Source organism: Zootoca vivipara, chromosome 1 (genome assembly GCF_965207765.1).
Source record: "Zootoca vivipara chromosome 1, rZooViv2.hap1.1, whole genome shotgun sequence".
Lineage (NCBI taxonomy): Eukaryota > Metazoa > Chordata > Lepidosauria > Squamata > Lacertidae > Zootoca > Zootoca vivipara.
The window spans coordinates 10,413,054-10,426,267 of record NC_142582.1 but is presented as its reverse complement, the minus strand read 5'-3'; the positions used below and the strand labels follow the sequence as shown (position 1 = coordinate 10,426,267).

The following is a 13,214-nucleotide window of genomic DNA, read 5'->3' as shown; positions in this document are numbered from 1 at the left end:
CTCTAGCCATAAAGAAATGACCAACAACCTACTTTTTGGAATCTGGAGGAAAAGGGGGGAAATTCAAAGTTACCTTCTTTAAGCTCCTCTGGCATTGTTGCATAAAAAAAAAAATAAAAACAGGAAGGCATATTAAAAATTAGGTCTGTGAAATTCACACCCAAAGCAATATAGCGGAACATGTAGATAATTCAATATGACTAGAGATACTTTGTACGAAAGCAAGCGTTTCTTACTAGTACATTCAAAATATCTAGCAACCATACACATCTACCATCTTTCTCCAGGGACTGCCTGCTTCAGATCCCTGTCGGTGTGAACACTTCAAGCCCCAGCCCTCCATTTGCCACTTATCAATGCTTCTTAACAGATGTCCTCTGTTTCAAATCACATCTTACCATTTTGAAAAATCCCCATGACTTCTAAACTTTGGGCGCTATTTTGAGGTGGGGTTCAATCCCATACCAGTTCAGGTTGTGCAATTGCAGTTGACTGAGAGGTCTTGCACAATAAACTTGCTTCCTTACTTTTTGCAGTAAGGAAAGTGATGGAGAATGGAGAGAAAGATGCTTGATGTAACATCATCTAACCTCCCCACAAATAAATCAGGATGAAGCATCCTTCACCTCTTAGGCTATGGACATGCCAAAGCTTTAAAGCCTATTTGAAACATGTTTTTCCCCTCAAAGAATTCTGGGTACTGTAGTTTACCCCTCAGAAAATTGCAATTCCCAGCAAGCCTTAACAAACTACAGTGCCCAGAATTGAGGGAAAGAATGGGCTTTAAAGGTATTGTGTGTACAGAGTTCTCTCCACAAGCTGCCTTAAAACTTATGAAAATCAGTCTCCCAGCTTTGTGGATTATAGTGTATTGAAGTCACTGCAGATGCAGTCCTGGATCAGGACTTCAAGCATACCTTCTTATTTGTTCTAACAATCTGAACCATGTAAAAAAACAAAACAGGACCACCGCTCTCAAGATTTGCTTGGTAAGGAAGCATGATTTCACTGTTGGGTGTTCTCAGTTGCTTTAAGCCTGATCTGCTCAGTTTACAGACAGATAAGCTTCACATAAACCTGCCCTACTTTTGTATATAATGTGCAAATTCATCCTAGTATCCAAGTGTCAAAAGGGATCCTCCTCCATCCTCAGGAGTAATAAGGAGGCCATGAAGTAGATTAGCTCTTCAATCACACTTATATAATGTAATCTCATTATCTTCCAGCTGTCCTCTCTAACACGTGCGTGGTTCAGCAATTTTCACCGTATGTATGGGAGTCATTCAAAACTGAACAAACACGGAGAGGTCTCAAATGTGTTTTCATTTTGGTGATGAAAATCTCCAGATCTGGCTCAGAAAACCTTCCAAATGCATCCCACAGTACACTTTTAAAATGAAACTGATCACCTCCATCACATGCTTAAAGTAGAGTCAGCAACCAAATTTGCCAAAAGACGTATACTCACCAGACTCAAAAGTCTCCTCGTCTTTTAAGTCATCCAGGGAGCAAAAATAGCAAATACATTTCATTTCAGTACTATCCTCATCTAAGATAATTAAAACCCACCCCATCAGAGAAAGGTCTTCCCAACCCCACAGCAACAAGACACACTTAGTTTCTCATTTCTTCCTCTGATCTGCGCTTAGGGGCCAAAGTGCACATTACACGGCAGGGCCATAATTGGATCTTGTTTTTAGTTAAAAGCAACTGTGCTGTGGGGATGGGCACCAAATTGGATTGCAGCAGCGGCACTGAGGGGAATATTTTGATTCCGTGTTGGGCAACGCCATTCATCGCAACATACAAAGCCCTCCAAGGCTTTATATCTAGAGAGAGAATGAATATGAAATGGCTTTGTAAAATTGGTGGTGGCTTTGATATTGAGAGGAATGCTCCGAATTCACACTCATTGAACAATCTGAACTAGAAACATTTCCCACTGAATTAGGAATAACAGACTTGGCATATTAGATCAGAGCTACAGTCCCCATTGTCCATGCTCATGCAAGTTTGGCCAATTTCAGAGAGTCTGTTTGAACTCATCCTTAGCTCAAAGGATTGTTCCCAGAGTTCCCTTTCACAAACAGAAGGGACAGGAGTTCATGAGAAAGGCAGGATTGATTTTCATCAAATCCTCCTTTGCACTGCAGCCATTCATGCTGTCTCCCTTACTCTTCCAACCCTGTAGAGAAACTTTCAAGGTGCACAAGGAATCGGTTGAAATTTTCTTCTAGAGAAGGCATCCCCAAACTTCGTCCCTCCAGATGTTTTGGACTACAATTACCATCATCCCTGACTACTGGTCCTCTTAGCTAGGGATCATGGGAGTTGTAGGCCAAAACATCTGCTTGTTGAAACTCTGCATCCAACCCATATTGATCCATTCTCCATTCATGAGCAAAGCAGGTCAGAAGATGCAGTTTCGCAGGGGCTCCCCAGTCAAAGGACAATTTCATTTTTGCATTTTTTCATATTTAGTAATGCAAGTCACACCAACCCACATTCTGCTTATCCAGGTACTGTACTCTTAGAATTGCCACTCTCCATACGTTTTAAGCAAGGCAGGAGAACTTAAGGCATCCTTTAGGTGGAGCATCTGCAAGGTATGTGCCTCCTATATAACAAAAATAGTAACTATGACTACTCATGTGCCTACTTAGATCTGCAGAGGAACAGGAAATGCTAATCCTTCAGCCCATTTGAATTAAACAGGGCCCATTTTCCTTGCTGTACAAATAATATTCATAAGCTCAAAAAACGGCTTGGTAAGGAGGAAAGCTTTTTAGCTTGTGAGACTTAACTTGTGAAACAGTCACAAGAGAGGCTTAAACAGTGTAATCAAGTGTTCCTTACAAAACATATACTTTTCCTGCTGGTTATCTTTATTATGAGCATCAGTTGATAAAATCAGAATGATAACACATTAAAAAAAACCACACACACACTTTCTTATGCATATTCCATCAGAGATAATTTAACAGAGCATTTCACTTATACCCAGGTTTGTGGTCCCTTTTGCACAACAACCACCACCCAACCACCCAAACCCAAAGTCAATTACCTGTTTCTACGCACTTCTCATCAATCTGCATGTCTTCTTCTGTTTGTTGTTAAAAAAAAGGAAGCAGAAACAAAAACAGGCCATAGGTTTGTTTGCTTTTAACCTCAGGCAATGATAGAAACAATCACTAATCCAACCAGCGATCCAATTACTATAAATTTTCTCTGGCATTTCAATATTGTACCATGGTGTAATGCAGGGGTGGGGAACATTAACAGGTATGTCTTCTTTTCTTTTAAAGTGAGGCTACATTTCACTAGGGATGGAAAAACCAGTCCATTTCAGTTTCCTCAGTTGCTCACCCTTCCAATCTTAAATTGGAATTTCCAAAAGTGCAGATTTAATTTGGCTTTAAATGTGAGGGAAGAGCACTGGGTCCTATGCAGAAGGAGGGCCACAAAATGAAACAAGGCTGGCTTGACACATTTCAAAGTAAATGTTCACCATACCCTCCAACCTTTCTCTGATGAAAATAGGGACATCCAATTCCATAATAATATTATTATTTGTACCCCGCCCATCTGACTGGGTTGGCCCAGTCACTCTGGGCAGCTTCCAACACACATATATAAATAATAAAACATTAAACATTTAAAAACAGGGCTGCCTTCAGAAGTCTTCTAACGGTTGTATGCACTTTTTAGGCATGCATCTCCTTGGCTCCAGGGTCGCATAACTCAACATTTCTCTGATGAAAATAGGGACGTCCTAAGGTAAAGTGGGATGTTCTGGTATCAAATCAGAAACCAGGACAACTTCTGTAAATCCGGGGCTGTCCCTGGAAAATAGGGACACTTGGAGGGTCTGTGTACATTACCATCTAACGATCTCTCCTCCATAAGACCATTCAGTCTAGAGATGAAAATTACCTGACTGCACCACTGCCTGGACAGCATCTTAAAAAGCAGAGACATTACCTTGCCGACAAAGGTCCGTATAGTTAAAGCTATGGTTTTCCCAGTAGTGATGTATGGAAGTGAGAGCTGGACCATAAAGAAGGCTGATCGCCGAAGAATTGATGCTTTTGAATTATGGTGCTGGTGGAGACTCTTGAGAGTCCCATGGACTGCAAGAAGATCAAACCTATCCATTCTTAAGGAAATCAGCCCTGAGTGCTCCCTGGAAGGACAGATCCTGAAGCTGAGGCTCCAATACTTTGGCCACCTCATGAGAAGAGAAGAATCCTTGGAAAAGACCCTGATGTTGGGAAAGATTGAGGGCACTAGGAGAAGGGGACGACAGAGGACGAGATGGTTGGACAGTGTTCTCGAAGCTACGAACATGAGTTTGACCAAACTGCGGGAGGCAGTGCAAGACAGGAGTGCCTGGTGTGCTATGGTCCATGGGGTCACGAAGAGTCGGACACGACTAAACGACTAAACAACAACAACCACTGCCTGGAATATGTAAAAGGAAATATATGACATTCAGACGCCTGTGCTTACCTTCTTCCACAGTACTTACTACTCACAGAAAATCCATGGAGGAAATTAAAAAGAAAGTAAACAGTAGAGTTAAGGAGACTGCCACAACTTTTGCTCTACACACACACACACACACACACGGCTTCCAACAGATGAAACTATACTAGGAAGAACCATAACTCAGCAACTGCTTTACAAGCAGAAGTTCGCTGGTTCAATCCTCCACGGCTGGGATTTCCCCCTGTCTGAAACTCCAGAAAGCTGCTGGCAGTTCGACTTCCAAAATGTATGGAAACCAAGGCGCGGCTTCCGACTGGCTGCAGGAGCTTCCTGAAGCCTCGTCAGACGTTCGGGTTCCAAAGAACCTTCGCAAACTGGAAGACTCACTTCCAGGTTTTTGATGCTCGGGACCAAAACATTCGAGGCGCAAGGCATTCGTCAACCAAGGTACTGTACTGTACTGAGCTAGATGCACCCTATGGGTTTTGTCACTGCCCCTCAATGTATGGTGGTCTAATTTGTGCTCTAGTCAATGGTGGAGGCCATACAGCAAATGAAGTAAGTATCAGAGAAGCTTCCCCACCCACTATTCATAACCAGAGGATTTTTCTACTCACGTATGGTTGATTTGAGGCAGGTGTGGGGTTGCAAGGGCTGAGACCACCAGAACTCTCGCTGCTTCCTTAAAAAGAGAATAAATGCAGTTTCCATAGATCCCACCTAAGACAGGGAATTCTTATTCCCTGTGCTCCAGAATGATAAGGATATGGAAAACTAGCACCTTCCACCCTATGTTTCAAAGAAGCCCAAAGCAACAGGAAAGGAAACCAAATGAAGAACCTACCCGCCTTTTGCCTACACATCCTCATATGCTGGAAAACAACCGCATTTCTTGTTTATACTATTCTGTATGCTATGATCCAACACAAAATAGCAACTTGCTACCCTTGCCCTATCAGCCTAGGATACAGGAGAGAAGAAATTTCTGCTCAGACCTCTTCACTCTGCACCATTATGATTTATACAGCAAATCCCTCTCCCTTGAGGTCCTTTCCCAAAATAGGAGCCAACTCCTTGGGGCTGTGGTCCCTTTGCCACCACCCCCCCTGTAAAATATTTGAGGGGGCCTCCCCCTACAAGTTAAGGGGAATTCCCATTCAAATGGGCGTGTGTGTCATGTCATGTGGTCAATTATCCAGGGTGAGGCTTACCTAGCCCTCACCCCAGTATTTTATTCAAGCTGGCACCCCTGTTTCCCAATAAAGTATCTATAGGAATCAGACAAGGCTGAACTAGTTTGTTGATTGGCCTGGCTTAGCAGATTCAAAACTCTTGGTGAAGAAGGCAGTGACACTTGGCCTCTGTATACAGCCAGCAGGCACTTCTTACAAGAGGCATCACTCTTCCCACCTGTTCACAGGAGGAAATCTTATCTTCTGAGATTTGTGCCCGTCATCCACAGCTGCTGCATAATCACACAGGTTGCAAGAGGTGAGAGACGCACTATGTTGTGGTGGTTAGGGTAGAGCTTTCCAAACTTTTCATGTTGGTGATGCACTTTTTAGACATGCATCATTTCGCGACACAGGAATTCAGTTTTACCAGCAAACCGGAGGTTAAACTCACCCCTTTCCAGCACGGGGAGTGTTTGCATGACACACCTACACCCTGCAGCCGACACACTATTGTGTTGTGACACACCATTTGGGAGGTTCTGAGTTATTGTGTCATATTAGGGCTAGGTAGACTCTGGTTTGAATCCCCACTCAGCCACACAGCCACCTTCTTTTCAGCTGGCATTAGTTTTTCTTACCTCTTCAGAAGGTGGTTTGAGGGGATGAGTCCAGCACAGGCACTGAGGTCAGAAACTTTCCTTGCCTGCCACCACAGGGCATCGTTCTGGTCCACAATCTGAAGAATGTCTCCCTTTTTAAACGGCAGTCCTGCGTCAGCACATGGAATGGCGGGGTCCTGAAGGGGCCAGTAATCTGCCATCGCTCGCACATAGAGCTGATACAACCAAAGAGAAGGCTTATTGTAAATATTTACATCCCATCTGTTTGTCTGTGAACTATGTTCAAGGCTGCTATGTGTAAGGGAAGGACCATAAGCTCAGTGGAAGAGCATCTGAAGGTCCCAGGTTTAACCACTGGCATCTCCAGGAAGAGCTGGGAACATCTACATTGGCTCCCAGTACGTTTCTGAGCACAATTCAGAGTGTTGGTGCTGACCTTTAAGGCCCTAAACGGCCTCATCCCAGTATACCTGAAGGAGTGTCTCCACCGTCATCGTTCTGCCTGGACACTGAGGTTCAGCTCTGAGGGCCTTCTGGCAGTTCCCTCACTGTGAGAAGTGAGGTTACAGGGAGCCAGACAGAGGGCCTTCTTGGTAGTGGCGCCCGCCCCATGGAACGCCCTCCCATCAGATGTCAAGGAAATAAACAACTATCTGACTTTTAGAAGGCATCTGAAGGCAGCCCTGTTTTAGGGAAGTTTTTAATGTTTGATATTTTATCATGTTTTTAATATTCTGTCGGGAGCCACCATGGGTGGGGTATAAATAACAAATTATTACTATTATAATTATTATTACTTGTCGGAAACCTTGGAGGGCTGCTGCCAGTCAGTGCAGACAGCACAGAGCTAGATGAGCCAATGCTCTGACTCAATACGAGGCAGCTTTCCTATCTTCCTATCCAAGCCAGACAATGATAAAACAGGAACAATGTAAACAGGATCGGGGTGGAATCTGGTCTTTCAAATTTCAGCAGCGCCCTGTGCGAGGTCAAAATTTGGTACCCAGTGCGGCGAAACTGGCTGTGCGACCCTAAATCCGCCTTTGACAGTGGGGAGAGCATGAAATAAACAATCTTACAGGTCAAAGACCTGTCTGAAAGACCTAAAAATCGGCAATGGGCAAGCCTCTCCAGGGACCGAATTCTGCAGTATGCGACAGCCACAGAAAAGGCCTTTTTTCTCATGCCTACCAAATGCAACTCAGAAACTGGCAGGACACCAGAGCTTTGTTCCTGAATATCATAAACTGTCAGGTTCATATAGAAGCCAGTGAGCCTTCAAGATATTGTATACTTCCGGATTACTAACAGTTGCACTGTAACATGTCTCTATAAGCAGCACAGATTTGACGGCCCTTAGATGGAGCAAATTATGACATCTTCCTTTTGAATACTAGCTGCTGGGAACAGGATAGCATGATTGCCCCCAGGTCTTGTTTGTGGGCTTTTCAGGAATGGGAGTTGAATTGACAGTACCAGTTCTCCTTTTGGGATAAACTGGATTAACCACACTTACTTTGATTAACTCTCTGCAGCCACAGAGACCTGAAGAAATAAACACATCTTACCGTCGTTTGATTGCTGACTGGCCGATCAGAAACTGGAATCAGCTTGAACATAATAGTTCCCTGTGACAGTGCCTGCAAGAATGCCAAATGCATAGTATTTCAGCACCCAAACCAACAGTTCTAGATTTTTAAAAAGACACTTCTGTGAAGGCAGGATTAATAAAGTTCACAGTGATAATTGTTGCTTATCGGGGCTAATAATCAGAGGCTTTGAGCAGCAGACGTTCCCCCTGGGTGCATGCAAAGGAGAACTGAGGCAGCTGCCACCTGACTCCTCCTCTCTCAGAAAAGAGCCATGCACTGGGCATGATACCTGAATTTGCTTATGCTGCCCTGCTTTCCGTTTTGTAGCATGCCCACTGAATTGCAAGCCAGTATTTTAAACTGCAAACCATTTTGAGCAGATAGGCAGGATCCAAATAAAATGTTTAAAGTACCCCCGAGGCCTCTGACATTTATGCAATTTGTTTGCTAGGTGACATTTCTGGAGATTTTAGTAACACGTCACCAAAGAACCCATGAAGAATGCTATTTATTGTGCATGGGGGTGGTGGGGAACAGTTCAGTTTTTAATAGGTTCATCTGAATTAACTTGTGTGGGCTTGCCAATGGGGGCCAATAAACATTTTGTTTGCAAAGAAAACTGGGCTTGTGGATTTTTGGTGTTCAGTTTAATTATTACATTTTAATCATTGCAATTTAATGCAATAGCACCATTGCAAATCAACCAGATGTCCAGGTATTCGGGTTGAGCGCTGTCCTTGCAAACAACTGCGTTGATAACAACAGACACCCTGGCACCGGCAATCTAATTTAACACACATAGCAGGGTAAAAATCAGTTGTGTCTGAATTGTGTCAGTGGATTTTTAATTACACTGCATGTGCTGATTGGTACCAACACAGCTGGATTTTTTTTGTGAATGACCACAGCTAATACCGCAATCATTAACTGGACTTTTCTGCATTTCCTTTCCTTGATGTCTTCCTGTGGACAATCCCCCCCCATATCATATGTGTGTGTTCGTGTGTATGTAATACGGTATATCCTGAAATTCAGCATAACATGCATGAACCTTTAAGGTGTCACAAGACCAGGTCTGGTGTTTGCTTTTCCCCGTGGACTGATCTGATCTGATGTTCCCGGACCTGCTTGCAGATCAGAAGGCAAGTATTGGCCGGATGATGCACCTTTCTAGATTTTTCGATGCAGTTCCATTCCACAAAATATTAACAGCAAAAGTATGTTATGTTTAAAGAAATGCATTCAAATGCATATTTTAGAGAAAACGTCAATGAAATCTGCATGTTTTTATGGGAAGATGGTGTAATAATAATAATAATAATAATAATAATAATAATAATAATAATAATATAATTTTATTATTTATACCCTGTTCACCTGGCTGGGTTTCCCCAGCCACTCTGGGGCAGCTTCCAACAAAATATTAAAATACAATAAATAAATAAAATAAAAATTGCAAACCGTTTCCATGCAAATCTTCCATGCACTGTTTTTGCAAAGTTCACAAAAAAACAGGAAGGAATGGGTCTACAGGGGAGTGCCAAAGATGCAGGGATGGATGGACCAACTTAAGACTTTTTGATGTTCTCATTGGGGGGGGGGGTATTAAAAATGTAAAGTGCTGACCATATCATACCAGAATGTGGATTACTTGCTCTGGCTCCAAGCCTTCCACTGGAACTCTGTTCACCTCGACCAGTTTGTCTCCAGCATATAACAGCCCTATGACAGAAAAGAGGGCATTGAGAGTTCTGCCAGAAAATAGGAGGGACAAAAATATTCCGCCCTTCTGAGGGATGCTTGCATCCTTTGACAGAATTCTAGACAAGGGGATTCAATGATCATATACGAGGCAATATTGGCCGAGGAGTCAATTTACAGAACCTAACACATGCACACACAAAAATCACCCCCAAACTACCAATCCTTCCTGGCTGTGTATTTTAGAATTCATCTTACCACTTCTATCTGCCAATCCACCATGGATTACTCTTGCCACGGTAATATCTCCTGTTAGCTCATGACGTTTAATAGTGGCACCCTAGGGTGGGAGAGAGAGAGAGAGAGAGAGAGAGAATATCGCTAAACAAGTGAATGAAATAGAAACAAAGAATTCAGCAAGTATTTAAATATTCTTGCAAATGGTGAGGGTTTGTTAGAAACATTAAGGCTGGAGTCCTCATTCCATGCACTCCTTCCATCAATATCAGATGTTCCTACCAGCTGGTATTCTTTTTACCTATGTATCATGAAACAATTTTAATTACCTTACATTACATAAGCAAAATAATACGCTTCACTGCACTGTCTTTTTTGTAACGGAAAAATATGCAATAGACACAGTTTGATTTCCTCAGTGTCTCCACCTCTTACGTATAACCTTATGTAACATTTCTAACCATATCATGTTTCTTCTCTAGCTTACTTCATCCCCGAAACAGCCTTTTAATAAGCCTACACAAGTTTCTAGCCCCCCCCCCCCCGGGGGCTCTGTCTCTCCTGCGTGGAGAGCCCTTCGCATTTCTAAGCTGGGTGAGGAGCAGCTGGATTCTCTCCTCAGGCAGCCTGTTTGGCTTCCACGTGGAATTCCCTGCCCACCTATGACTACCAGGCTAGTGCTTCACGACAAGGCTGCCCTCAAAGCTCAGCAGATGTAACAACTTTCTAACAGTAGGGGAAAATACACACCTCTCTGTATTTGAAAGCAAAGCAAATAAAGTGGTACCTCTGGATATGCACCCCTCTGGTTGTGTATCCTTCAGGATGTGAACTCGGCAAACCCAGAAGTATTTTTCCGGGTTTCGCTGCCCACACATGCGCAGAAGCAGGGCCGGCTCTAGGGGTAGGCTGGGTGGCGCGGGGCGCCAGGGCGTTGGGCCGGCAGGAGGGCGCCACGTGGCAGAGCTGCGCGGAAGCCCACCAGCCGCGGCAAGAAACGGGGCGGGGGCGCCGGAGTGATCTCCGCACCACGGCGCCAGACATGCTTGAGACGGCCCTGCACAGAAGGGCTCTACCGTGCATGCATGCACAGAACAGGCACCTCCAGTTTTGAATTCCTCAGGATTCGACCGGAGCTCCGGAACAGATCCCGTGTGCCACCGGAGGTACCACTGTAATTCACATTACAGTGGTACCTCTGGTTATGAACTTAATTAGTTCCAGAGGTCTGTTCTTATCCTGAAACCGTTCTTAACCTGAGGTACCACTTTATCTAATTGGGCCTCCCGCTGCCACTGCGCCACCGCCACACAATTTCTGTTCTCATCCCGAGGTACTACTTCCGGGTTAGCAGAGTCTGTAACCCGAAGTGTTTGTAACCTGAGGTACCACTGTACACTGATCACTGCAGCGCTGCCTAAGCTCTCTTAAGCACTATATTGGGGAAGGAGGATTCTTACACAGTGAAATCTGTTCTTCATGAAAACTACCTCATGGGCATATCCTACTCCTTTCTCATATTTTTAAAGCTCGTGTTCATTTGTGAAGCCGTCCTTTAAATCTGGAAAAAAAGTTGCTTAAGCTAACAGCACAGGTTTAGAATCAAATGCCAGCTTACAAGGGGCTGCTTGTTTTTCACCAGGCAGACTATTCTCATCGCCTCCTCATTTTCAGGGATGTTATCTGGCAGAGGTGGGAGGATTGGTTCATAGTCCTTCTGGGCCACCGTATCATGAGCAGATAGTAAGGCCTGGGAGGAGGAGGAGAAGAAGAAGAAGAAGAAATGGGCAAGCAATGTTTAGCATCATCTTTGCATCCAGATACTGTCATCTGTTTCTTTCCATTCTGCCCAAAAGCTGATGTGCCGGAGGTGATCCTCACCTGGTATATGAATCTTGTCTTCATACAACATTCCTTCCAGTTATCATTCTTTTACAAAAGGAGAACTAACAGATAATGAATCAATGGACTATTTGTGCAGGGATCTGAAGTGAGGCCTCCCAGTTTTAGCATGCAATCTGCTTGCCAAATATCAGATATGGTCTTTTTTGGGTCGTTGGAGAAGAGTGATGGTATTCCATGGAAGTCAGTACCATCACAAAAAAAGTGCAGGGCATGACAGATAAGCGTTAAATTAAAAATCTCCTTTGGTGACAAGGTTAAGTAGTTTCCATATTCGCTGAGTGTGTTGTATATTAACAACCCAACCATGTTCTACTCCTAAACTTTCTCCTTTAATGCTGAGTAATTTCATGGCCAGTACTCGCCTTGAAGTGTGGTCCTCGGAGAAGTCGCCGTAGCTCTTTAACCTCTGGAGACTGTTGGACTCCACGCAACAACTCCACCACCTTAAGGTGACACAAAGAAGACTAATTTCATCTTGAAAATCTATAGAGCACCATCTTTTTGTTAGCAGCTGAATCATAGATTGATCATATTTGATCACCAATACGGAGAAAATCAAATCACACGTTGTCATGCTACTTCTCTGGAGCTCATTAACTTTGAGCATAAAGCCCAGGCCCACTGAGCTGTTGGGTTAGTTTCCTTTCCAGTGACTTGAGTCTGAATCTAATCTCGCAATCTCACCTCATGGGTCAGCGGTCGTGCCTGTGGTGTGAGTGGAACTGGTCTTCTTTTGATATACAGATGAAGACATTCATAAACCTAGGAGTAGAAGTGCTCAAGGTGAAAGATACCACTGCCACAACATAGTAATATGTAACAAATCTTGTAACATTGCTCACGTGCCCCTGATTTTCCTCTGTCACCAAATTGTAGCCAAATTGTCCATAGATTTTCCCAGAGGCTTGTGTCCTCTTTTAGAGCTCTGTCTCCAACACTTACCTGTATACTCATATACGGCTTACATTGCCGATATCATTATGAAATCTCCTGAAACTATCAAATAGGATGTGGGTTAAAAAGGTGGGACGTGAATATCAGAGGGCACTCTATCTTGTATTTTTAATCTCCTGTTGGAAGCAGTCCAGAGTGGCTGGGGAAACCCAGCCAGATGGGTGGGGTGTACGTAATAACTAACTAACTAAATAAATAAAATTATTATTATTATTATTATTATATTATTATTATTATTATTATTATTATTATTATTATTATTATTATTATTATCTTAACACTCTCACGTTTAAATGGGAAACATCCAGGTTTGGGAAATGTTTGCAGGCAGGAAGCTGGAAGGTTGATTGCCTGAGCTGGTTCGATCATTTTGAGAAGGCTTAAGGATCCTTCTGTATTTTATGTCAGGGGGGAAAATGCCATATCTTCTTGTGTATAAGATGCCCCCTATTTTTAGGAACTCCAATTTAATAAAATAGGGGGAGACTGCCCCGTGATAAGGCAACCCAGTGTTTTTTACATAATTTTTAAGTAAAAAAACC

General features: G+C 43.4%; 1 protein-coding gene across 6 annotated transcripts in view; it reads right to left on the bottom strand.

Annotated features, from left to right (window-relative positions):
• The window catches only part of MPP4 (MAGUK p55 scaffold protein 4), a 33,659-nt gene that overhangs the window by 11,702 nt on the left and 8,743 nt on the right, over positions 1-13,214 (bottom strand). For 2 of the 6 annotated variants that reach the window (XM_088672646.1, XM_088672679.1), the window contains 10 exons: positions 12,403-12,480; positions 12,081-12,161; positions 11,432-11,563; positions 9,835-9,916; positions 9,512-9,597; positions 7,852-7,923; positions 6,302-6,498; positions 5,106-5,170; positions 3,065-3,103; positions 74-88 (listed from right to left, as the gene is read on the bottom strand). In XM_088672646.1, coding sequence (XP_088528772.1) covers positions 74-88; positions 3,065-3,103; positions 5,106-5,170; positions 6,302-6,498; positions 7,852-7,923; positions 9,512-9,597; positions 9,835-9,916; positions 11,432-11,563; positions 12,081-12,161; positions 12,403-12,480 — 847 coding nt within the window. Of the gene's footprint in view, positions 1-73; positions 89-1,468; positions 1,550-3,064; positions 3,104-4,509; positions 4,528-5,105; positions 5,171-6,301; positions 6,499-7,851; positions 7,924-9,511; positions 9,598-9,834; positions 9,917-11,431; positions 11,564-12,080; positions 12,162-12,402; positions 12,481-13,214 lie in introns of all 6 variants that reach the window. The other 4 variants (XM_088672747.1, XM_088672791.1, XM_088672829.1 and 1 more) reach the window with 3 other exon arrangements.